The following is a 24210-nucleotide window of genomic DNA, read 5'->3' as shown; positions in this document are numbered from 1 at the left end:
ATGGAAAATAATAATATTTCTTAATATCATGCTGTTCAACTACTGGACTTCTACCTGTTGGCAATAAATTTCGAATTTTATTGTTATCATCGAGAAGCAATCCCCAAGAAATCCTTTCTATATTAAACTTGCCAATCGAAGCAATAAACGATGTTGGGTTATGAATAATAAACTAAAATCAGAATTTATCAGAGACATCATGTTCTTACCATTGACAAACTTTCTCCGAATTGTTAGTATTTTTTACATTCCCAAAACCCCTTTCCCCCTAGCTACTTCAGTGCTCTGAATTTATCAATTGATCTATATAATGATGTGCTTAGTAAATCTACAGGATCTTTTAATCTATCAGCAAGGTAGATCGGTCTGTTACTACTTTTCTTTCGAATTCACCGAGATCATTTATTGGGAATGTCATGTCCACCGAAATGACAAGAGACAGCAATGAATCCCAACCCTCCCAAACACATCGAACAGACACATTAATCAACAAGATAGTTTGACAGGGCCTTGAAAGCTCACAAGTGACCACATCGCCGATGTAAAACGATCTAAAAAGCGGCCATATTCTCGGCCGCAACACGAAGCAGTGATGTCAAGTCTTCCCTAGTTAAAGTACCTACCCCAGATTTGTTCGAATGTCAAAAATTCAAATAGTTAAATAGTATTAATCTCACATTATAGATTATTAATGTTTTAATGGCCAGTTCCGCCATTTGCCTAACATTGATTAAAAATTTAAACATCGATTACTTTCTGATTTCTTAAGAGGAATCAGAAAATAATCGATGTTTAAATTTTACTGGCCATAAGGTATTAATTTACTTATCCTGAAATAGTTGTAAAGCTCAATCATTTTTACAGAAGAGGTTATAAATAACGCAACATCGGAAATAAGGATTTTTTCATAACGAACATTACAAAAAGTAGAATAATATTTAGTTTTCTGATAAAAAAAATGTTATAGGCTACAAAGCGTTGATTAATAATCAATTTGGTATAAATAATTGCTTTCCATAAACTTCAAAATGTCGGGTGATATTTTCAACAATTGACAATATTTATCAATATTTAATGGATTCGGTCCTTACTTGGCGGAAATTCATTATAAATAAAATAAAACGAAGTAATTTCCACTATGTTATTTAATTGTTAGCAACAATTGTTTCGCCACACTGTGGCTTCATCAGGCTACATTTCTGAACTGATAAGTGTACAAAGGTTTTCGGAATCTTATATAGGAACAAAATTGGCACAAAAATATTCGAAAGGGTATAAATTACAAAGTTATATTGGACCATTTACGGCCTGGGATTTCCAAACTATCGGAAGAAATTCAATAAAGGGGATGAGTTTACATCCGTTTGTTCGTTCAACAGAATATTTTGGGTATTATACCTGTTTATTTCTAGGGATTCTAAGAGTGTTAGTCTTAAGGGTGTTCAATACCTTGTTCATACCACTGCTATTTCAGTGCTAATTTCAGTGCATTCCAATTCCAAAGTACAGGTCGGATTCATTTCATTTTTTGAGTGAACAATGACGTGATATAGTGAACTTGAAGATCCCGTTTCGATTTCCAAAAAAAAATCGATAGTATTCCGCAAATCGAACTTTGAAATTGAACACTTTCTTTAAATGACTATTCAGCTTCAGAGAGACTTCTCATTTCAAGTAACTCATCCACAAATGTTCAGTGATATTATGTGTTTTGAATTGGTGCAAAAATTTTTTTAAAATTGCTTGATTTGCTCTAATTGTAGATGATTTTCATATGGAATTATGCTTTTTGAAACGCCTCCCAAAGGTTTACGCCTTTTTGCAACATGAACGCCAATAGAATCTTGGACTGTATTTTATGGCTCGAGATGAATGACACTTTTATGATTTACGAGGGTAGGGTTTCTCTGATTGGCTAAAATTGTGTACATTACTAGTTTATGACAATATTGCACTGAAGAATAGGGAAAGGTAGAAAACTTGTTATGAAATCATTGTTAGAATTAGAAACGATACTGTTCCTAAAATATATATGATAGCTGATTTTATTCGTAAAGATGTCTGGAGAAGTACATTTTGAGCGCTTAGTATCATAAAGAAAATTTCAAAAGTCATAAAGAAATTAAGATGAAAAAAAGGTATCTGGATTTTTGCCGAAATATGGAAAATTATTAATATTTCAGAAATCTGACAAAAAATTCTCAAAAAAAAAAATTTCTTTTGAAAAACTCCCTATTCCCGAAACTCTATCTACAATATTTACCATTTAAATTTAACCCTGAAAATAGGCAATTCTTGATTAAAAAAATTTTCTCGTACCTCCTTCATTAATATTAACTTGAAAAAATTTATAGTAAAAATTTTTCGCTTCGTGAAGCCATTCTTGTATACATACCTCCTTGAAAATTTCATGTCATAAAAGTTTAAGAAATTGCAATATTTTTTTTAAATAATCTTTTTCGTTAACTCAACTCTCTTGATTTATTGCCCTAGAGAAAGAGAACAATATACATCTCTTTCAACTCGAAGAGTTGAACGTTAAATCGTTATTCCAAATTTGAATTTAAAGCAAAGAATTGTGAAAAATATTGAGAATTTTGCTACCTGAAGTAAAAGAAATATTACCAATTCAAAAGATGATTGAATCGAATATTACTTATCTTCACCTATAGCCAATAAGAGTATTGCTGATTCCTATAAGCAATTATTTATATGTATATTATATTTCCTTGAGATATTAACGAGTCCAACTCATTGTTACATTAAATCCTGTTCTGTCCCCACAATGTCAGAAAGAAGTATGGTCTAAAATTTCTCAATTTTCCTGATTCACATGGTAGAAGTTCATCCAAATATATGCCATATTTTATTCCATCATTGAATTAGGCAAATCGAAATGATAAATATAAAAAAGTATGTAAATTTCATTCTATTCTCCTCTACGAGCTTCTGAAAAATCACGTGACACTAGGTCGAATGGATGCAGCCCTTTCTCACTATCTATATTTTCAAATGAATCTATAAATCAAGTTAAAACCTTATGAAACGTCATTTCTTAGAATATATAAGAAAAGATATTTGTAGATAATTCAATTTTGAAGGCATAACTCATTTCATTTATGAGAAGGAACTGTCTAATTAGTATATTTTCTATATGTTGAGTACCTATATATTCGAATGGATGATAGAAAAAATATTAGTTTACCTGTGGCAGTTCAACTTGAAGCTATAAGCTATTCGTAAAACGTGTGAATAACAGTGCATTTATTATTTATTTGTGATATTTGTTATATTATATTAATTTCGTACCTCAATTATGGCGAAGCGCCCTAATTCAGCAAGAGTGCCTAAAAAAACGTCCAGATCAAGATTAATGAAGAACCTGCAGATAGCAAGGTATGTACATAATATGTAGGTTTATATTTGAAACCATTCTGTAAATCAATGTTCATCGACAGATTCTAGAATTTGGATTCCATTTTACCCTTTTTCAGAGCATTGGCCTTTCAAAATATAAAACGAAATCCTAATCCACTAATGCAATCAACAACGTGAAATCATACACTCAGAGATAATCATATATTTTTTTCTATTATCCATATTCGATATACGTCCATGACAGTGGTTCATTGTCATTTCTGTATTCACAATATTTACAGTAATTATCTTATTTAGTAATATATAACTAAACAAATATAACAAATTTTCCTTCTTTTGAAGAAGTTTTCCAAAGAATTTTGCTTACTCATAATAAGATTGTGATATATAAGGTTGTTACATATAATGGATATTCCTTCTGGGGGGTATATATCCCCCTTATCCCCCCCCCTAGGATACGCCACTGTATCTTAACTGAACTGAATTTCTAAAGTTTACAGAAACACAAATTTACTCTTTGCTGGGCTTCATCGAGAGTTGAGATTTTATTAGGGGCAATAAATACCAAACAGGCGGTTCTTCAACTTGAATGGGTGTGCCAGGTACAAATCTACCAAAAATTTTCGGGTAGCTCCATCTAGCGGAATTGCAGTTTCAGCGCAAAGTAGTCTACAACCTTAAGCTCTTGTTTTCTAAATGAAGAATTTTAAAGTTATTATTGAAGGTATGGTCCCATTCTTTTAAGTGATTCGCGTAGGTTGAAAACGAACTATCAGATGTATAACTCTTTTGGTGTTCCTTTATCCTTTTATTGAAAGATCTTCCTGTTTGTCCAATATAAACCATAGGGCAATCATTACAGGTTAACTTGTAGACACCGGATTTAGTTTCTTTATCTGTTTTGTCTTTATTGTTTTTAATGAACATCTCTAAGTTGTTACTTGTTTTGAAGGATATTGTGTAATTGAATTTTGTTTTCAAGTATTTAACAATCTTTTCAGAAATATTATTAACATAAGTTAACGAAAAAAATTTAGTATCAATACCATAATTTACCTTAGGGTATGTTAGACTCAAAGCTTGTTTTCTTTGTTTATTCCTCAAAATTTGATCAATAACATGTGGACTGTAACAGTTATTCACAGCTATTTGTTTAATTAAATTTAATTCTTTACAAAAATTAGCATGATTCATAGGTATATTGATTAATCTATGGATCATACAATTGTATGCAGCCATTTTTTGGTTTAACGGGTGGTTAGAAGTAGCATGGATGGTAGTATCAGTATGTGTAGGTTTTCTAAAAATACTGAAACTATGATAGTTATTATTTCTGGTAATTGTTAAATCAAGAAAGTTGAGAGAATTGTTATGTTCAATTTCAGAAGTGAATTTGATACTTGGGTGAATGTTATTGATAAATTCTGTGAACAAAGAAAGTTGTCTATTTGTACCTTTGAAGCAACATATAATATCGTCTACATATCTAAACCAATAAAGGAAATATTTTGTGTTATTGTTAGAGTGAATTTTGTTTTCTAAATTATTCATGAATATTTCTGCTAGGATTGGACTTAAAGGGTTACCCATAATCAAACCTTCATCAGACTTATAAATGGTTTCATTAAATTGAAAGTAATTTTGACTGAGGCATATTTCTAAGCAATTTGAAATGTCATTCATTATAATCGGATTTGTGTTATTGGTAACAAGTAATTCTTTTATTATTTTAATAGTTTCTGCTGGGGGAATGCTAGGAAATAAGTTCTGTACATCGAAAGAAACAAATTTAGATTTGTTTGATTATGGGTAACCCTTTAAGTCCAATCCTAGCAGAAATATTCATGAATAATTTAGAAAACAAAATTCACTCTAACAATAACACAAAATATTTCCTTTATTGGTTTAGATATGTAGACGATATTATATGTTGCTTCAAAGGTACAAATAGACAACTTTCTTTGTTCACAGAATTTATCAATAACATTCACCCAAGTATCAAATTCACTTCTGAAATTGAACATAACAATTCTCTCAACTTTCTTGATTTAACAATTACCAGAAATAATAACTATCATAGTTTCAGTATTTTTAGAAAACCTACACATACTGATACTACCATCCATGCTACTTCTAACCACCCGTTAAACCAAAAAATGGCTGCATACAATTGTATGATCCATAGATTAATCAATATACCTATGAATCATGCTAATTTTTGTAAAGAATTAAATTTAATTAAACAAATAGCTGTGAATAACTGTTACAGTCCACATGTTATTGATCAAATTTTGAGGAATAAACAAAGAAAACAAGCTTTGAGTCTAACATACCCTAAGGTAAATTATGGTATTGATACTAAATTTTTTTCGTTAACTTATGTTAATAATATTTCTGAAAAGATTGCTAAATACTTGAAAACAAAATTCAATTACACAATATCCTTCAAAACAAGTAACAACTTAGAGATGTTCATTAAAAACAATAAAGACAAAACAGATAAAGAAACTAAATCCGGTGTCTACAAGTTAACCTGTAATGATTGCCCTATGGTTTATATTGGACAAACAGGAAGATCTTTCAATAAAAGGATAAAGGAACACCAAAAGAGTTATACATCTGATAGTTCGTTTTCAACCTACGCGAATCACTTAAAAGAATGGGACCATACCTTCAATAATAACTTTAAAATTCTTCATTTAGAAAACAAGAGCTTAAGACTAACACTCTTAGAATCCCTAGAAATAAACAGGTATAATACCCAAAATATTCTGTTGAACGAACAAACGGATGTAAACTCATCCCCTTTATTGAATTTCTTCCGATAGTTTGGAAATCCCAGGCCGTAAATGGTCCAATATAACTTTGTAATTTATACCCTTTCGAATATTTTTGTGCCAATTTTGTTCCTATATAAGATTCCGAAAACCTTTGTACTCTTATCAGTTCAGAAATGTAGCCTGATGAAGCCACAGTGTGGCGAAACAATTGTTGCTAACAATTAAATAACATAGTGGAAATTACTTCGTTTTATTTTATTTTCAATATTTATCAGATGAAAATCTCACAATAGAAACATCATTTAACGCTTCGCTGTCAAATTTGCCTTTTTACATTTTTTTTCAGTAACAACTGAAAACACTCTCTGTTTCAGCATTAACTACTGTGAAGTAATATGTAACTCACTGAGGTGTATCAGGGAATCACCTCGTGAAACATACACTGTGTCCGTAAAGTATGGAACAAATTCATTTTTAGCTAAACAGACCATTTTAAGAAATAATCCTGAAACACGTCGATTTTTTATTTTAATTTACAGTATTTCAAAATAATGATCTAATATCTAGGGTGAATTACTTCCGAGTAATGACGTCACCGTCGTTTTTTTTCAATGGAACACCCCCATTTTGTCTCAATTTTCCGATTACTCAAAAAAACAAATAATGACATTTCACAAAAAACTAGACTCCTTATGTTTTTTTAAATTGATAAGAAATAATTTCTTTCTTCATATTCTGTCTGCTAGACCACAAGTACCAAACATGTTTGGAAACAGCTCATTTTTATTAATCTAAAAATGTAACAAACTACTGGGTGTCACATTCAAACCAATTGCCGCTAGACAATAAGTATTTTTGATAATATTGTTAATTTAACTAATAAAGAATGTTTGGCCTTACTTTATGAGCACACACAAAACTATTGTATTTTTGTCCACCCCGAACCAATTGGAATCAACATGTGATACATTTTTGAAATCAGCTCAGCAAGAGTAATAGGAAAATTGAGACAAAATGGGGGGTGTTCCATTTGAAAAAAATGAAGGTGACGTCTTTACTCGAAAGTAATTCACCCTGTATATAAGATTATTATTTTAAAATACGGTAAATTTAAATAAAAATCGACGTGTTTCAGGATTATTTCTTAAAATAGTCTGTTTGGCTAGAAATGAATTTGTTCCATACTTCACGGACACAGTGTATGATGGAAAATGCTGATCTATTTTTCTGACAGGAAAGCGTTAGAACTTAATATATCATCTTGAAACATATAATATTCTTCATTCCAAGAATTTCATTAATCAATCAATTTATTTTTTGAATGAAAAGCCCCCAGAAATTCCCTATTTCCCTCTAAATACCTAAAACCACAATTTTTCCCTAGATCTGGGGACAAGTCCGCAGACTTGACATCACTGCACGAAGAACTGAAATTTCCAACGGGCCCTCGTCCGATGTACTTTCGCCCACGTCCCATCTTCAGGACATGAGCAAGATAAATAAATTAACGACAAATCAATCAGGCTCTCTTATCAGATATGCCACTGAAATCGTGCATTAATTCACCGAACGGAATCCATTAAAACGCAGGAGCGAGAGGAGAAATTAATAATGGTTATGTCGCAAACGTACAACTTTACAGAATCCGACGTGGTTCGGAAACGGTCCCCGATAAGATGATGATGATGATGATCTTTGGAAGCCGCAGGACTGGGTCAGTGGCGTGGTTTACGAGGATGGAAGCTGACGTTGCATCTATAGGTTACCTATTTGAGCTTGGAATAATAATAATAGTAACCGGCTTTATTTTGAATGATCTCCACATAGATATAACATTAAAGCTACACGAAACATCAAACAAAATAGCGTCAAATATTACATCTTTGAATATTAATACTTATTTCCTAAAAAAAAAAATCTTTTCCACATAATCAAAACCAAAATTTACCTATCGAAAAACTCCCTTATGTTATAGGGTTCCCTTTCTATTAATAGTGTTTTTACTCTTTTGATGAATTTCTTGCCGTTACTGACTTCTTTAATTTCATTTGGAAGTTTATTAAAAAGTTTCATGCACATATATGAAGGATTCCTCTCTGTGATAGTTAAACGGTGTATTGGTAATATGAAATCTAGTGTTCTTATATTATAACACGATTCTACGGTGTTCCCTGTGAACCTCTCCTTGTTTCTACTTAAAAAAGTTAGGCAATCAAGTATATACAAACCAAAAACCGTCAGAATATTATTTTTTCTGAACATGCCGCGGCAAGATTGTTTGAAAGGTAACTTGAAAATTATTCTCATGACTCGTTTTTGGACAACAAAAACATCCTCCAGGTGGTATTCCATCCCCCAAAACATGATCCCATACCTGAGAACTGACTCAAAATTAGCGTGATATAAAATTTTAAGGGTTTTTTCATTCATGTATCTACTAGTTGTTCTCATTGCAAAGTTGATTTTATTAAGTTTTTGTTTCACATAATCCGTGTGTACTCTCCATTTTAAAAAGTTGTGAATAAATAATCCTAAAAATTTCGAGTGCTCAGAAAATTGATGTTCTTCACCGTGTAATGTTATGTTGTTGGGCTTTTCTTTCCTATTTCTGTCTGTACTGAATATTACAAAATTAGATTTCTTTGCATTTAATAACAGTTTATTCCTTGAGAACCATTCTTCTGCTCTAGTGAAAAAGTCTGTTCCGGTTCTAATCAATTCACCTTTTTCGCGTGCACCTACCACTAAGTTAGTATCGTCCGCAAAATTTACAATACTCTCTACAGTATTTTGTACTATTTCACACAAGTCATTTAAATACTCGTTTAAATATATTATAAATAGTAGAGGTCCAATTACACTCCCTTGGGCTATCCCAGTTTTGTTAACTAGCACGGCAGATTTCACAGTGAAACCATTTTTAGTTATTTTAACATAGAATAGTCAGTTGCGGAATAATCTTATTTTTATTTGGGATCACTCAACAATTCCAGCCAATTTTTCTCATTTGGAAATATCGTGAAGTTATTTTATTGGATATTAATGCATAAGTTAAGAACTAATGTGGGCTTGAAGTTTTTTCTATTTAAAAACCTGTAATTAATAAATGAAACACTCGATCTTGTATTTCTTCAAAAGTAGACCCTCGAGTAGACCAATATATCATTCATTAATAATAGTTCTATCATTAAACGTTTTCTGAAGAAGGAAAACCGACACATGACTGTTTAGTTCAAAACAATATTAGAGCTATTCCTCTCACAAATCATCGATTTTTATGGGATTTCCACTTAATTCTTTGAACAATAATGAACGTTTTAGTATTTCAATATTTTTAGTTTGCGAATGAAAAAAAAAATATAATTTCGGTAATTTCTCATTTTTATAATAATAATAATATAATAATATTTTTCGCGAAAAAAATTACGAAATGGTATCCCTTCAAGGCACTAATGTTCTCTATAAATATTCATTAAAAAATACTACAAAAAAACATTACAAAAGAGGCAAAATTAAATTTTTTTTGGAAATTTATAAAAATACTAATGAAGTACTTCCTCTCCACGAAAGTTGGAATTATTGTATTATTCCTGACTTCTACTGATCATTCAGTCATTTTAGTAACACCGCACAATATTTTTGACTGTCAACCTCTATCACATTAGGCTTTTTTCGTGACTATTTTGGAGCCCATTTTCATATACTTTAGGGTTCTGGTAGATGTCTGGTACAATTACACTATACTTGTTTGATGCTTGTTTCAGAACTAATTACAGATTTGCAATTTATTTTTGAGGTTGCGTTTATGTTTTGTTCATGAATATTCGGGAAATATTAGGTATTAATAAAATTATACAACCAATAAAACGTGAAGTGTATTACAAAAAGCTATTACACACTTTCATAGACAGTGTCCTACGTAATTTAAGTTATGCCACGTCAAACAGACAGAAAATGGTGTTGGTCGAACTGTACTTTGATATACATACATATATTCCAGGGGGAAAAGTTAGGTTGAATTGCAGGTATTAAAAATAGGCCTGTAGGTATGTGCATTTTAAGCACGTACCATCAAGCTCAGAAATAGACACGAAGAAGGCCTACTGTAATACAGAGTTGAAATGCATATTCAGAAATCGACTTCAGCGAATTCTCTCTAGTGTCTCCAATCGAGAATAGCTTCTAACTGGTTATTGAGTAAAATTGATGGAATGCGCTACTAGTTTTTTCCATAAGTCTCCAAATTTTGTAATATTTTCTTCGACATAAAATTTCAAAACTCCGGAGCACGAAATTCTAATCTTCAATTCAAAATTGTTCGACATGTGGCAATGGGCCACGAATCGGATCGTACCTAATCTGATAAATCGGAATATTTCACTTCTACCGCGTCCAACTTCGGTATTCAATATCCAATTCTTCTTCTATCGCCAAATGTAATTCGTAATTAATATCCATAGTAATTCTGAATGAGTTATGGAATACAAATTCGAAACCTCGTTCGAAACGATTCCGGTGCATTTCTATTCGATCCATACCATTTCTATTCGATTTGAAGTTACAAGTTGGGTTGATTGTAAGAAAACTAAATGACGCATGTGTATAATTGTAAAAAATAACACTTCTGTTGGCTTAAAGGAACTGTTATTCAAAAACAAATATTCAATGCTCGTTAGATATTTTTTCCTTTAACAACGATTCCGAAGTTTTATCAACCAAAATGTACACTTCAGCTTCTGTTTTAGAGTATACATTTATTCTTAACTTCAAATCAAATACTTGAAGAAAGTTTTCACTGTGAGTTCCTTTATAAATTATAAACAAATGTATTTAAAAATGGAATTTTTCCCACTGACCTCAAGGTGGCTAGGGTGGTGCCCTTATTCAAAGATGGCGATAAGGATGATATATCAAATTACAGGCCTATTTCAGTGTTGCCTCTATTCTCAAAAATATTTGAAAAAGCTCTGAACATGCAGATAATGTCATATTTTGAACTATTTTCTAACTGCCAATTTGGCTACAGAAAAAATAAGGGTACGACTTCGGCCATTTTGAATCTAATCAGTTTTATTATGCAAAAATATAAACTGTATAACAAGTTGCCTCAATCAATGAGAAACCAAAAGGAACAATTCCGTTTTACCATTAAGAAATATCTCATCGATAATACTTTTTATTCATTGGAAGAATTCTTTGCTAAGCAAATATAGGTAACAGCAAATTTGTAAAGATGACGAATGTAAATCGTAGGATATAAGCATGAATAAAGGATTATTATTATTATTATTATTATTGATTTTCGGTCTTCAAAAATTCATGGGTAAGATTTTCAAAGTGAAATGACCAATTCGATGCAGAAACTAATTTTTGCTCTAGATTTCATGGAAATTGAGCGTCCTACAAAGATTTTTCAATATATTAGAGATTCTTCGTTTCTACTCCTCCCCAAAAAAAAAACGTTTCACCAACATTTCTAAATAGGAGTCCAAAGATTCATAGTTGAAGATGATAAACCAAAAGAGTCAGTCAAACAACATTCTCTGAACACGTTCGTTTATTGTTCAGTACAAATGACATAACTCTTCACACGCAGCAGCACTTTCTCCTCGCACAGTGGTTTCTTTCAATTGATTCGTTCCTAAAACTTCGTTATTATTTCCATGGTTGCACTGTGTGTGTAAACGATTTTACGGGCGACTGCCGGAGATTTATTTAACGTTAATTAATCATTCATTACTGTACGAGCCGCAATTTGTAATAAATAATAGCTCATTGTGGTGCCACACAAAGAGTGGGCCAGCGAGTGGAAAGGGATAAAATCCTACACGTTGAAATTTATACGAGACACACACCACGAAAATGACGGAGTTATTAATGGAGTACGTTATTAACATAAAGCTACTTGATATTCGGCATAATGTATCGCATTATGGACTTTTGAATATTCTATTAACCGTTTTAGAATTCCTACAATAATCGAGTGAAACGGAACCGACTGGCCATCATTAGCGATAAGGCGAACCACTAAAGTGCTCGAAACCCATAACATTATTGTATCCAATGACGTCAAAACCGCAACATCAAAAAATTCGAGAAAAGCTCTATGAATCAGGAGCTCTTACACTTTTTGGCAGAACTTCAGGCTTTAACCATAAATATTTCAAATATCTTGGATTTCTGTCCAGATTCAATTGACTTTTAGTTTAATATTATCTTAGGATGTGATTAGAAGCTATTCTTCAATATCAACCAAAGTAGTATCATGCAGGTTTCCTATTTGAAATATGTCAACCAAACTTCAATAATTACTTCCCAGAGCATCAATATTTGTGACCTTATAGCCCCATGAGATCTTCAGCATACTTCTGGAAATCAGTTGAATAATGTAATTACTTTATTTCCAAGGATTTTGTCCATTACATTGAGAACAAAAACTCAAGATGGACCTTGACATCACTTCTACATGAGTTCCGAGCTCAGAGTAAAAAAAACATAGATAGAGGGAGCATATGTCATTTTCAGTAAGAAAATTTTGTCCCCAACATAAACTATCAAATTTGACATGAAGCGCGCGGAAATGAAAACATATCAGTGATACGATATTCATTCACTTCGCGAAATTCTCCATAAAGAACGCACTTCTTATAGTCCAAGAGCCCGTGAGTGCCAGACCTTCGGATTTTCATAAAAGCTGAAAATTTTTCTATGTGTGTCCCTAGTACAGGTAAGAATGATCCCCACCCATGAAGCTGAGGCAGCGGTGGCTTTGGCAGGTAACAGGTAACAAAGGTGTATAAAATTCCATCTCAAATTTATCATAAAATAAAACTTAATTTTTTTATATTTGATTCATAATAATATCAAAACTCGCGTTGCTCATTGCCAGACAGTTAGTATGGTTGCAACCCTCTGCCGGACACCCTTAAACTATTATAATTTATAATTATACTTACGTTATATTATAAAATCTCAATTTTATATATAATTTTTTGGGGGCCTATTAATCTATGTTTACATGATAGCCGGACAGTTTCGACGGTTCTATCATCTTGCTAGACGCATTCAAAGTGAGCAGTAGTTCGGGGAGCAAGGAACGTATACAGTAACTAGTGCGAGTGAGACAGAGTGCTTGGTCTATTGCGGTCCTTCACTGCGCATCCACTGTTATCAAGTTCAAATTGTGCAGCTTATTTTTTTCTTAGTCAAGAAATTTCATTAAATAAATTTTTACAGTTTGAATAACAAATATTTAAAACAGTACTCAGTAAAATTGTTCTAATACAACTCCAATCATATCGAAACTCTAATAATTTTATTTATATTATTTTTCATTTTTACGAAGTTTATTATTTTCAATTCTATCAAAATTGTAAAGCCAATGAATTAAATGAATGAAATTAAATAAAGTAAATCAAATTTTATTGTTTATTATATCAAAGGGCAAATTTTTTTTAAAATAAAAAAGTTACAGAAAAATATATTTATTTTAATAAAATCTTTAAACATTTTCATCATTTTCATCGTCGTCGTCAATACATCCATATTCCTCGTCACTATTATTCCATTCTGTGGATTGATCGTCTTCAATATCGCCTTCTTCATTGTTTTCTGCAATAGTAAAAAAACCAAGTTAATTTAATTACAAATAGTCCAAAATTAATGTATAATAATTTAACATAATTATCAAATACCTGGAACTGTTTTTAGAGATTCGCTGACATAAGTCGGTAATTGATCTCCTTCAAACCATTTAAAATAGTAGTGGTCATTTTCCAGTATCCAACCATTATTTACTGGTTTATATGCTGTTGGCTTTTGTAAGTGAGCGTTGTTCCATATGCTACATATGTAATTCGCTCGCAAAAATTGCTGCCATAGCTCACTTTTGCAAGGTGGTAAACAGCTAGCATCGAAATTTTGCAACTTTTTTCGATTAAAAGCTTCGTTCACATCAGATACTGTATACGAATTAATAAACATTTGTAGCCTAGCAGCATCAACATCATTGATATCATTCATATTGTATAGATAGCATACAAAACTTTGAATTATATCGAAGATTAATACTTGTTCATTGTTATTTTCGATGATTTTGCTGTCACCAAACTTCATGAATGCTTGTTGAAACTCTACATATTTTTTTAACAATTTAAACGGTTTTAATTTTGCTTTTCTGTAAAATGCAGGATTGTAATCACATCCTGTGAAAGCGTGTAGTCCAGGTAAACTTCTGCAAATAGATTCTCCTAATTTGGCGTGTATATTAGTTAGGTCCACATATCTTAAATTATTTCCAGCTCCTGTAAGCATCCAAACATGTGATCCATCATTAAGACGATGCATGTGACTTAGCATTATAGCAGCAACATCGGTGTCAACAGTTCGAATCACAATGTTTGCTTCATGGTTAATTTTACACGCGTGGTACACTATTTTGGTGTCTGCTTCTTCATGCTCTGGGCAAGACAATTCCTCATTTACACCTGACATCACTTTTTTGGCCTCATTAACAGTAAACGAATGACATTTTCTGAAATTTATATGTATCATTTTATTGCCAATAAACGGCGCCATTTCGTCAGAAGCCCAGTGTAAAATAAAAAAATCAACTAGAGCTTCTTTAAAATTAGAATTTTTTAATTCTTTGACAAAGTCACTAGGACGGACTTGTTCAGGACCAGCAATAGTATACTCCAATTGTGCAGATTCAAATCGCAGAGAACGTTCGTATCCTTTTATCGATGGGGTAAAATACTGGTCGAAAACGACATCAATTCTTGACGCTTTTAATTGAGTTACCATCTGCAACATTTTTTTAGAAATGTCTCCGAATTTTCTAGGAACATTTTTCATTGTATGTAACAAAAAAAAACCGTCAATTATTAGAATATCAATTTGAGATGGCTGTTCATGCTCGGCCTCTTTCTCTAAACATTTCATCAAAGCAGATTTATCGGTCTTGCAAACGGTCCCATCCAAATGACACATTGACAACGGTACTGAAGTAATCGGGTAGGATAAGATTTTTGAAATGTCAATGCTGTAATCCATTGAGATTCCCAGCATACGTCCAAATAAATCCCTTTGAATTTTAACTTCTTGAATTTGTCCACCGACTTTAATTTTTTTTTTTTCATAATCTTTAGAAAAATTATTAATAGATTTTTTTTTAATAGCTTTTTCAAATCGCGTAATATCAGATTGGCATTCAGAAATGAATGTTTTTCGAAGGCTATCGCCGTTAGCTTCTAAATTTAATAGAAATTCTTCTACTGGCAGTGATGCGGACTTTCCTGATGAAATATTTACTAATTGGTCTTTGGGAACTTCTAAACTGAAAGGATTGATAAATTGATCGAAAGTTGCGACAAATTGTTGTAATTGTTTGGCGTTTTTCCTGATATTATGGGGATTCAAATCTGCTGAAATATCTTGATGTTTTTGTAGTCCAAGTTCAAGATAAACTTGACTTATAATTGTAGATCTCACATCATGGTTTCGAGCCCACCGTTGTCGCGCCGAAATTGAGTTAGTGAAGTGTGTAACACCTGTCAGCCTTCTTGCAGCTTCTGCATTTATAGTTTGCTCTAGAACCAGGTCAATAGGTTGTCTTGAAAATGGCTTGGTAGTTCTTTTAATTCCAAAACAGCCTTTTAGGAATCCTTCATACAAATCAGGATGAGTTTTGTCAACTTGCAGTAGATTATCATAATATTTGACGCTCCACCTAGCATAGTTTTGTTGATTCAATATAAAAAAAATGCTTGTAATTTTAGGTAACACTGATTTAAAGAGTTGAAAATTTCCAGCACGAATACTTCGAGACAAGTCCAAGTAATGATGTATAAGATTTATATAAATTAGATAAAATTGTGACGTTTTACCATGCTCCCCGTTAAGGGTTTGTTGTTTGTAGATACCGTAGTTATTTATCAGCTCTTTAAGGCCATCATTTTCAATTTCAAACAAAGAAATTTTGCAATTTTGGAGTCTTTTAACTTCATCTATTATATCCTCAGTTAAGGTAATGTTATCATTTTGTAAAAATGATTTAAAATGTAGTATTTCTAGTCCTAATGCTACTAAAGGATGCAATCTTTTGCAGCGATTAAAGTGTTTTCCCTCTAAAAACCCATTAACTGAACCGTTTGCCAGCAAATTACTCTCAACCATTACAGTAGTCAACCCACAATCATTAATTACTTTACCGATAGCTTTGAAGTAAGCCATCATTATATGAAATGGTCCTAAATGAATGAATAAATTATCAAATGTTGGTTTTTCTGTAGCTTGTATTTGTAACGCTACTTTAGCTATAGCTAGATCGTAGGTTACCTGTATGTAGGGTTGCTGTAAATCTTCAGCTATTTTTTGGCTTTGTTTCATAGTTTCTAATACGATTGGTGTACTGGTTGGAGATGCATTTATCGGCGTCAAGTAAGATATATGTTGTTGTGGACTATCCTGATCATCAATCTGACTATTGAAACCAACCCACATAGGTACATCAGGTAATTCTAAAGCGTGACTAATCATCCATATGTTGTCAATTTCCGTGTTTATTTGAGAGTCTATACATTCTATATCATCGACTGATAATTGTAACTCACTTGTCATTTTGGGTTTCTTAGGGTATGGCATTTCATCTATATTTATTTCATCAAATGTTCTTCTTCTTCTTTTTTTATTCGGCGAAGTATTTTCACTTGAAACTTCGGACATTTCAGGCTCGTCAGTTGTATCTGCATCGATATTTTGGTATATTATTCCGACTGTGTCGTGTAAAGTATCCTTACCACTAGAAGTTTCAACAAAACGATCAAAATTATCGTATGCCACACCAGTAAAAAGCTCTGGTTTTTTTTTTATTTTTTCTGGACATAAGCTAGACTTTTTCATTGATGTAAATGTAGTTTCAGTTTCTAATTCTTCAACGCCTTGATAACTAATACAGTGTCCATATCTGTTTATAATGTCAATTATTTTTCTGCTGCTTGTTAAGCTTTTTAGAGTCATACCTAACATGATATGCTTTGACGTTTTAACTCGACCATCATGAACTCCGAAAATAACATCTTGACAATAAGAACGAACTAGACGAGAACATTTTTGGCCAGTCTTTCGTTTTTGGTTACATCCACCAAGAAGGGTAGAATAAAAGTCTGATAATTCTTCTGGTATTGAAACTTCTCCGGATATTAAATGCTGTGATGTTATATTTTTTGTTGATAATTTTTTTTTTTCTATTTGGAGTATTATTTTTCTCAGAATCAATGCAGATTTTTGTAAAATGTTTTCTTGTTGTAAATTATCCAGTACTGAATCATCGATGGCTTCTAGATATTTTGGAGCTAGTATTTTTTTATTACGAACAGTAAAGAATTTTATATCCTTAGAGAATACTTTTAAAATTTTTTCTTCAAGGTGGTGTGCTGTGAAAGTAGCTGTCATTTGAATAGAATTTTCTTGAAAAATTTTTTCTAATAAATCGATATATGATTCATGTAAATACACTAATAAAAAACACCGCCCTTTTTTAATCACATCTTCTTTAATGATTGTACTAATTTCGTTAAAAACTGTTTGATGATACTCCCGGTGATAATGCCACTCCGTTTTGCTAGGCGTTGCTTTTAATGAAGATAACTTATTATTAAAATCAACTCGGCATTCAGTATGATAATAGATTTTTGAGCCAGAAAAATTATCCAATTTATTAGAAAAATCTGTAAACTCTTCATGACTTTCAATATTAGGTTTGACACTATCTTTAAATTGCTGAACATCAGCTGCATGAAGCAGAATCATTCTCGATCGCACTTTTTTCTTCTTTTTATTACAAAATATACAAACAACTTCATTATCATTTTTACCAGCAATATTATCAGTCGAAATATTAACATCTTGAGTTACAAAATTATTATCAATAACTTCTGGTTCGAAAACGTCAGCAATATCTCGAAGAGTTGCAGATTGTAGACCTATTGATTCACAAATTGGAGCTGGCTGAGATGTCGTGGGAGATTCTGAGGGTACAGACTGTAAATGAGATTCATTTTCAGATGTCGAAGGTTGTGTTTCTGTGGACTGGGATAGTAAAATTAGTTGAGATGAAGATTCTGTTGACGAAGATTGTAGATCAGGTAGTTCGGAACTCAAATCTCGTATCGACGACAAGGTTGAAGATGAGTTGCTTGTAATTACACAACTCTCTTGTTTTTTTCCTTTTTGTTTTTCAGCACTTAATGGTTGAGAGGTGAAATATTTTTTCATAAGACCTGTAAATACCTTGTAACATACTCTGTGATAACCACTCTCGGTGTATTCACTAGGTAAAGTAATGTCTCTGTATTTTAGCTTATGTATTTTTCGTAATTTAAGAATAGTCTGGCATTTTTTTAAAGTTTCTTCAGAAAATAATATTATGTGTTCATCACTTTTCTTACAAACAAAGCAAACTATTTTTTCGTCACTCATGATAGCACTTTATTACAACTGATCACATTTATTTTATAAACTGCACAGAAAAATAATACATTTATTATGAGCATAGCCGTTCACCAGATAGTTACAATAAACAACAGCTGATGCGCAGTAAAGGGCCGCAATAGACCAAGCGCTCTGTCTCACTCGCACTAGTTACTGTATACGCTCCTTGCTCCCCGAACTAATGCTCACTTTGAATGCGTCTAGCAAGATGATAGAACCGTCGAAACTGTCCGGCTATCATGTAAACATAGATTAATAGGCCCCCAAAAAATTATATATAAAATTGAGATTTTATAATATAACGTAAGTATAATTATAAATTATAATAGTTTAAGGGTGTCCGGCAGAGGGTTGCAACCATACTAACTGTCTGGCAATGAGCGACGCGAGTTTTGATATTATTATGAATCAAATATAAAAAAATTAAGTTTTATTTTATGATAAATTTGAGATGGAATTTTATACACCTTTGTTACCTGTTACCTGCCAAAGCCACCGCTGCCTCAGCTTCATGGGTGGGGATCATTCTTACCTGTACTAGGGACACACATAGAAAAATTTTCAGCTTTTATGAAAATCCGAAGGTCTGGCACTCACGGGCTCTTGCTCTATTATGTCCCATAGTGAATCAACGTTTCATATTAACTCAAAATATATTGAAATAAATACCTAAATATATCAAAAATTCAGAAAACAAACTTCAATCGCGCAAAACGACATGAAACAACCGATGACACTAGGAGAGCAAAAGTTGCCAAACCTTGGATTTCAGCAGGTAGATACGGAAAATATTAAATATTCTGCTTATTATAAATTCGACAATTAGGAAAAATATCGGATTCCAAATATTCAAATTTGCATATTTAATGAGGAATCACTCAAATAAATATAATTCATTTAATATAATATACATTTATAACTATATAGTAAAATTGTGGATTTGAAAATCACAATCCGACAAAGTAACCTAACCATGTTGGGGACATGTAAAAATTGCGTATACTCCCTCTATCTATGTTTATTACTCTATGGTTCCGAGCAACCTGTTTTAGGTTTTATTTGACGCATTTCCCTTCCTTCATTCCTTGTTCCTCGAAATATGAATTTAAATTATTTTGAAGATTGGAATTGAATGAATTAATAAAAGGAGTTTTTTCAACAATCTCCCATTTTCGAATCTTGTCAGCAATAGATTTTCATCTAGTGTCAGATCAATGTCTCATATAGGTTATAAAGGCTAGAAGCCTCAAACGTCAACGTCAATAGTAGGTTTTTTGACTTGTAATCCAACAGGTGACATCTTATTTCACCCCAATCAGCTCAACAACGACAGCAACTATTGTGTGTTGTAGGTTGTGGCTGTCTTTTAGTCTTTAGCAACATGGTGTGGTTTTTACTCCTGAATAATTCTCTTTGGATATGGGGATAAGACGAAGATGTTATGTTGAATATTTAATAGATGTATATGTAGTAATCTATGGGGATTATACGAGGGATTGTAGAATTTAGCTTTGGGTATATATCTCATTTGATACCCATATACGCATATGAATGGATAATGTGGGAAACTCCCATTCATTGTCTTCGGAGCCTTAAATATACATCAGGTTTCTTAACGTTTTCTTGATCGGTTCACCAAGAATAGTCTTAGTTTCTTAGCTTTATACCACCCCAATTGATCCTTTTAAATTCTAGAAGAATGAAAAAGTTACTAGTTGCACTATACAGAAACTGTAAGTTAAGGTTTTATCGATGTAAAGAGGACTTGGGCAAACTGCGACAATAATAAAATGTCTTGGTGGCTTCTTGTAAGACCGAAAGTCCTCGAGGTTTTTGACCAAGTCCTTAAATTCTCTTCGTGGGATGTCAGTCGAAGCAAAACTTCGTGAACATCAGACTTCCAAGTTAGAGAAAACTGTACCAGTATTCTACTTGCCTTATACGAAGTTACGAATTTCAAAGCCAAACTTCTCAACTTGACACGATCCCGAAGATACTTTTGCTCCAACCAAGTTCCTCCATCTCTTACCTACCTTGGTTCCTCCCCATAACCTGCAGCTCCGAATCTCCTCCGTCCCCATAAAATAAGAATAATGTCACACTTATTGGCAGAACTTCAAACTTTAACCATAACATTTCAAATATCTAGGATTTCTCTGCATATAAACATTCAATTTAACTATTAATTCAATATTATCTTAGGGAGTGAGCACAAGCCAGTCTCATTGTCTTCGAAACCTTAAATATTCATCTGCTTTCTTAACGTTTTCTTAATCGGTTCACTACGAATAGTCTCAGTTTCTTAGTTTTATACCATCCCTTTTCAATCCTTTTGAATTCTAGAAGAATGAGAAAGTAACTGATTGCTCCATACAGAAACTATAAGTTGAGGTAAAGAAGACATGGACAATCTGCGGAATCTGAAGTAGAACTAGGTTATAATGTGATAATAATAATGTCTTGATGGCTTCTTGTCCTTGAGGTTTATGACCGAGTCCTTAAATTCTCTTCGAAGGATATCGGGCCGAAGCAAAACTTCGTGAACATCAAACTACCAAGTTAGAGAAAACTGTCCCAGTCTTCTACCTGCCTTATACAAAGTTACGAATTTCAAAGCCAAACTTCTAAACTTCGACGCGATCCCGAAGATACTTTTCCTCCAGCCAAATTCCTCCATCTCGTACCTGCCTTGGTTCCTCCCCATAACCTGCAGCTCCGAATCTCCTCCGTCCTCATAAAATTCCATCATCGCCGTGCGTTTAAATAGCTGCCTCCGAAACTATTCTCAACGTCGTCTTCGGCGCGTCTACCAGATCGGATAATTTCCTCTTTCGCTGGCGCCCTTTCAGACGCAGATTGAATTCGGCGCCCAAATGGGATTCCGATATAGCGACGTAGTCATCGGATTTCTCGCTGCGTGCGCGCCCCAAACCCAGTTTGCTAGATCCTTTGAAGTTTCGCCTTCCATCGCGTCTCCCGGCTACCTTTCCGGAGGGACCGATGGGGTAATTGCGTCGCAGGGGAGGAGGCCAGAGAGGGGGAGGTTGAGGCTCCGTCGCGACGTATGTGAAGACCGGGGATGTACGCCGAAGAAGAGGGCATACCGAATTTTCGAAGACAGGAAGGATGTGCGAGGGTCTGGGGCAATTTGAAGGCTTTGTAGTGAGGGGGTTGGAGGTGAGGAGGTAGGATGGTCTTGGTGCAAGAGGGGGACATGTAAGGTTCGTTAACTTCTACGGTTGTATGTACGGACCTTGTTCGTGAGGCAACTCGATAAGGTGGGTGGGCAGGAGGAACCCGTGTGCGTTAGATTTTTATAAGCTGTGTCTTTATTTTAGATTTTATCCTTAGACGATAAGGAAAGAAATGGTGACTATAGGGATGAACAGAATTTACCGAATTCGATGCTTTTTACTGTTTTAAATATTTCTCTATATCTTGGTTTCTGTTCGAGATATTTGAAAACTTTTAAAACATTTTTTAGTGATTTCATTGTTTATATGGTATTCATAAGATATCAAGGAAATTAATTGACGTTTTAGAGATATATATAGAGAAGTGTTTTTGAAATCGGACATGCTTTCATTGAGCATCGAATTTAGGTCACACTATACAGTTATTTTATAAAAAAAACTTATCACTTTGCTATTAATAATAATGTTTATTTGTCCCAAAAAAAGACCACATATACAGGGTATCCAGGAAAATGTGTGATATCTCTCGGATTCAGATAAAACATAAAAAAATGAGATGACAAGTTCCCATAATTTTTTTTGGATAGCTTGAACATTAAGCTGACAAAAAGGTACTGTTGTTTATCGTATCGTTTATGAACCGTTTTCGAAATACAAAATAACAAAGGAAGTCATTTTTTTATTTCTTTTAAAAAGAATCATTAATTCTAATTTTTTTTTGTCGGAAACAAAGTGTGAGACGAATGTTATTCAAGGAACAAAAAAGTTCTAGTTTATATTGAATCCGACAAAATTACAAAGATTCTTAACTTAACTATGCAGTTTATAGTTAAGGGGTTATTAAAAGAGCTGATTCAAATTTAAGGGCAGTATTTTAAGAGGTTCTTACTACTTCTCATCATATCAAATTTTCTTTTAAATATATTAAGTAGTTTGAAATTTTTTCCACTAAAATGGATTTCCAGTGACGTCATTTAGGAGGCCGTATCTCCGTAGGGAGGGCCGTTAGGAAAAAAGATGATGGAATCTTGTCATCTTATTTTTTTATGTTTCATCTGAATCCGAGAGATTTCCCACATTTTCCCGAACACCCTGTATACAGTATAAAATATCATAAATAAACATTTTGTTTCCCACAGAAGTTCAAAACCTGTACGTGGGCAGTACATATAAATAAAACTGCAAAAAAAACTTGCGTGTACACAAATATAAATAGGAAAAAACGAACAAAAAATCTCAATGCTTAATTCAATTAATTTTCCCACATTTGGAACAGTTAGTACTGAATAAAATCGTTTTTGTTAGTGAACTATGCCTGACGATAGCAGATTTTTCAATTCCTACTGCAATATCGGCCTTTATCATGTCTTTTTCTGAACCTTCCATCAAGTCTTTCACCATTCTTTCATCAAGCATGAAATTCTCAACAATCTTCTTTCTCTGAAATATATTCTTCTATCTGTTTATAACATTCCCTATAACATTAATATGTTTTATAATTTCAATTATGTTTTGTTGTTTGTAGGGTTCAGAAAATATGGTATTAATCTCTCAATTATTTATGAACAAAACATAGAAATAACTTCACGGTTTGCAGCTCCCTAATTAGCCCTGAAGCATCGTTGAATAAGCATAGTGTAATCTTGGCAGACATCTGTCAGTCCGGAAATAGACATAAAAATGGGAGTCTAAATGAGTATCAAAAATGACCTATTATTATACTACCGGGTTAATAGAGCCATCAACTCTAGTTGAAAATCTGAGATTCCTACTCAAATCAAATTCATACGTGATTCAATTGTCATAATCAAAATAAGGTTTTATAGACATTTTATCAACTATATAGTATGTAATGAATTCTTTATGTGTAAGAATAGCCTTCTCTCAGTTTGCAATCAAAAAGAAACAAAAAGGACGTTGATTATTATTTTCTTCGAATGATTACCAATTTCGAATCGAGGATTCTTCATCATCATCATCAGGTTGCATCATTATTGTTGTTGTTAACGAGAGAAGATGACACTGCAGCTCTAAATTGCTCTCGATTGACTGCTTTATTGTTGAATTGTTATGGTTTGTGAACGCTGAGTCAATTCATGTTGTCGCCCATCCACATTCTTCTCTGCCATCCTTGGTCTTTCTGCCCACGATTTAATTCAAGTCGTCTTTGGACGCTTCTGACTGCGACCATGTGGTCAGTGAATTTCTTTCTTTTTTTTTTAATTGAATGAATATTGTTCTTGTTTTCTTGAGCGTTGGAGATTATAACAACCCATGAATTTCTGAAAAAATATATATATGAATGAACAGAATATTAAAATTGAAAAAAAATTACTGAACGATTTCAGAACTTAAGAGAAAAGTAG

The 24210-nt window shown here is 32.8% G+C and overlaps 2 protein-coding genes across 11 annotated transcripts in view; one reads left to right on the top strand and one right to left on the bottom strand.

Moving 5' to 3' along the window:
* The window catches only part of LOC123676680 (ephrin type-B receptor 2), a 364540-nt gene that overhangs the window by 201368 nt on the left and 138962 nt on the right, over positions 1 to 24210 (top strand). The gene's annotated exons all lie outside the window — the stretch shown is intronic.
* Positions 13627 to 17279, bottom strand: LOC123676681. The gene is made up of 2 exons (XM_045612794.1): positions 13853 to 17279; positions 13627 to 13769 (listed from the first exon to the last, which is right to left on the bottom strand). Exons 1-2 carry the CDS (start codon positions 17184 to 17186, stop codon positions 13660 to 13662), a joined length of 3444 nt encoding a protein of 1147 aa, XP_045468750.1. The 5' UTR covers positions 17187 to 17279; the 3' UTR covers positions 13627 to 13659.

This window comes from Harmonia axyridis, chromosome 3 (genome assembly GCF_914767665.1).
Source record: "Harmonia axyridis chromosome 3, icHarAxyr1.1, whole genome shotgun sequence".
In the NCBI taxonomy this organism is placed as follows: domain Eukaryota; kingdom Metazoa; phylum Arthropoda; class Insecta; order Coleoptera; family Coccinellidae; genus Harmonia; species Harmonia axyridis.
Note: the sequence above shows the minus strand (reverse complement) of the source record. Positions and strands in the feature narration are given on the sequence as shown.

What these genes read in the sequence shown, in the direction of transcription:
- LOC123676681 (XM_045612794.1), bottom strand. Translation starts at nt 17,186, where the DNA reads ATGTTAGGTATGACTCTAAAAAGCTTAACAAGCAGCAGAAAAATAATT. An exon ending in ATCTCTAAAAACAGTTCCAG is followed by an intron (nt 13,770 to 13,852) that starts GTATTTGATAAT and finishes TTACTATTGCAG; the next exon opens with AAAACAATGAAGAAGGCGAT.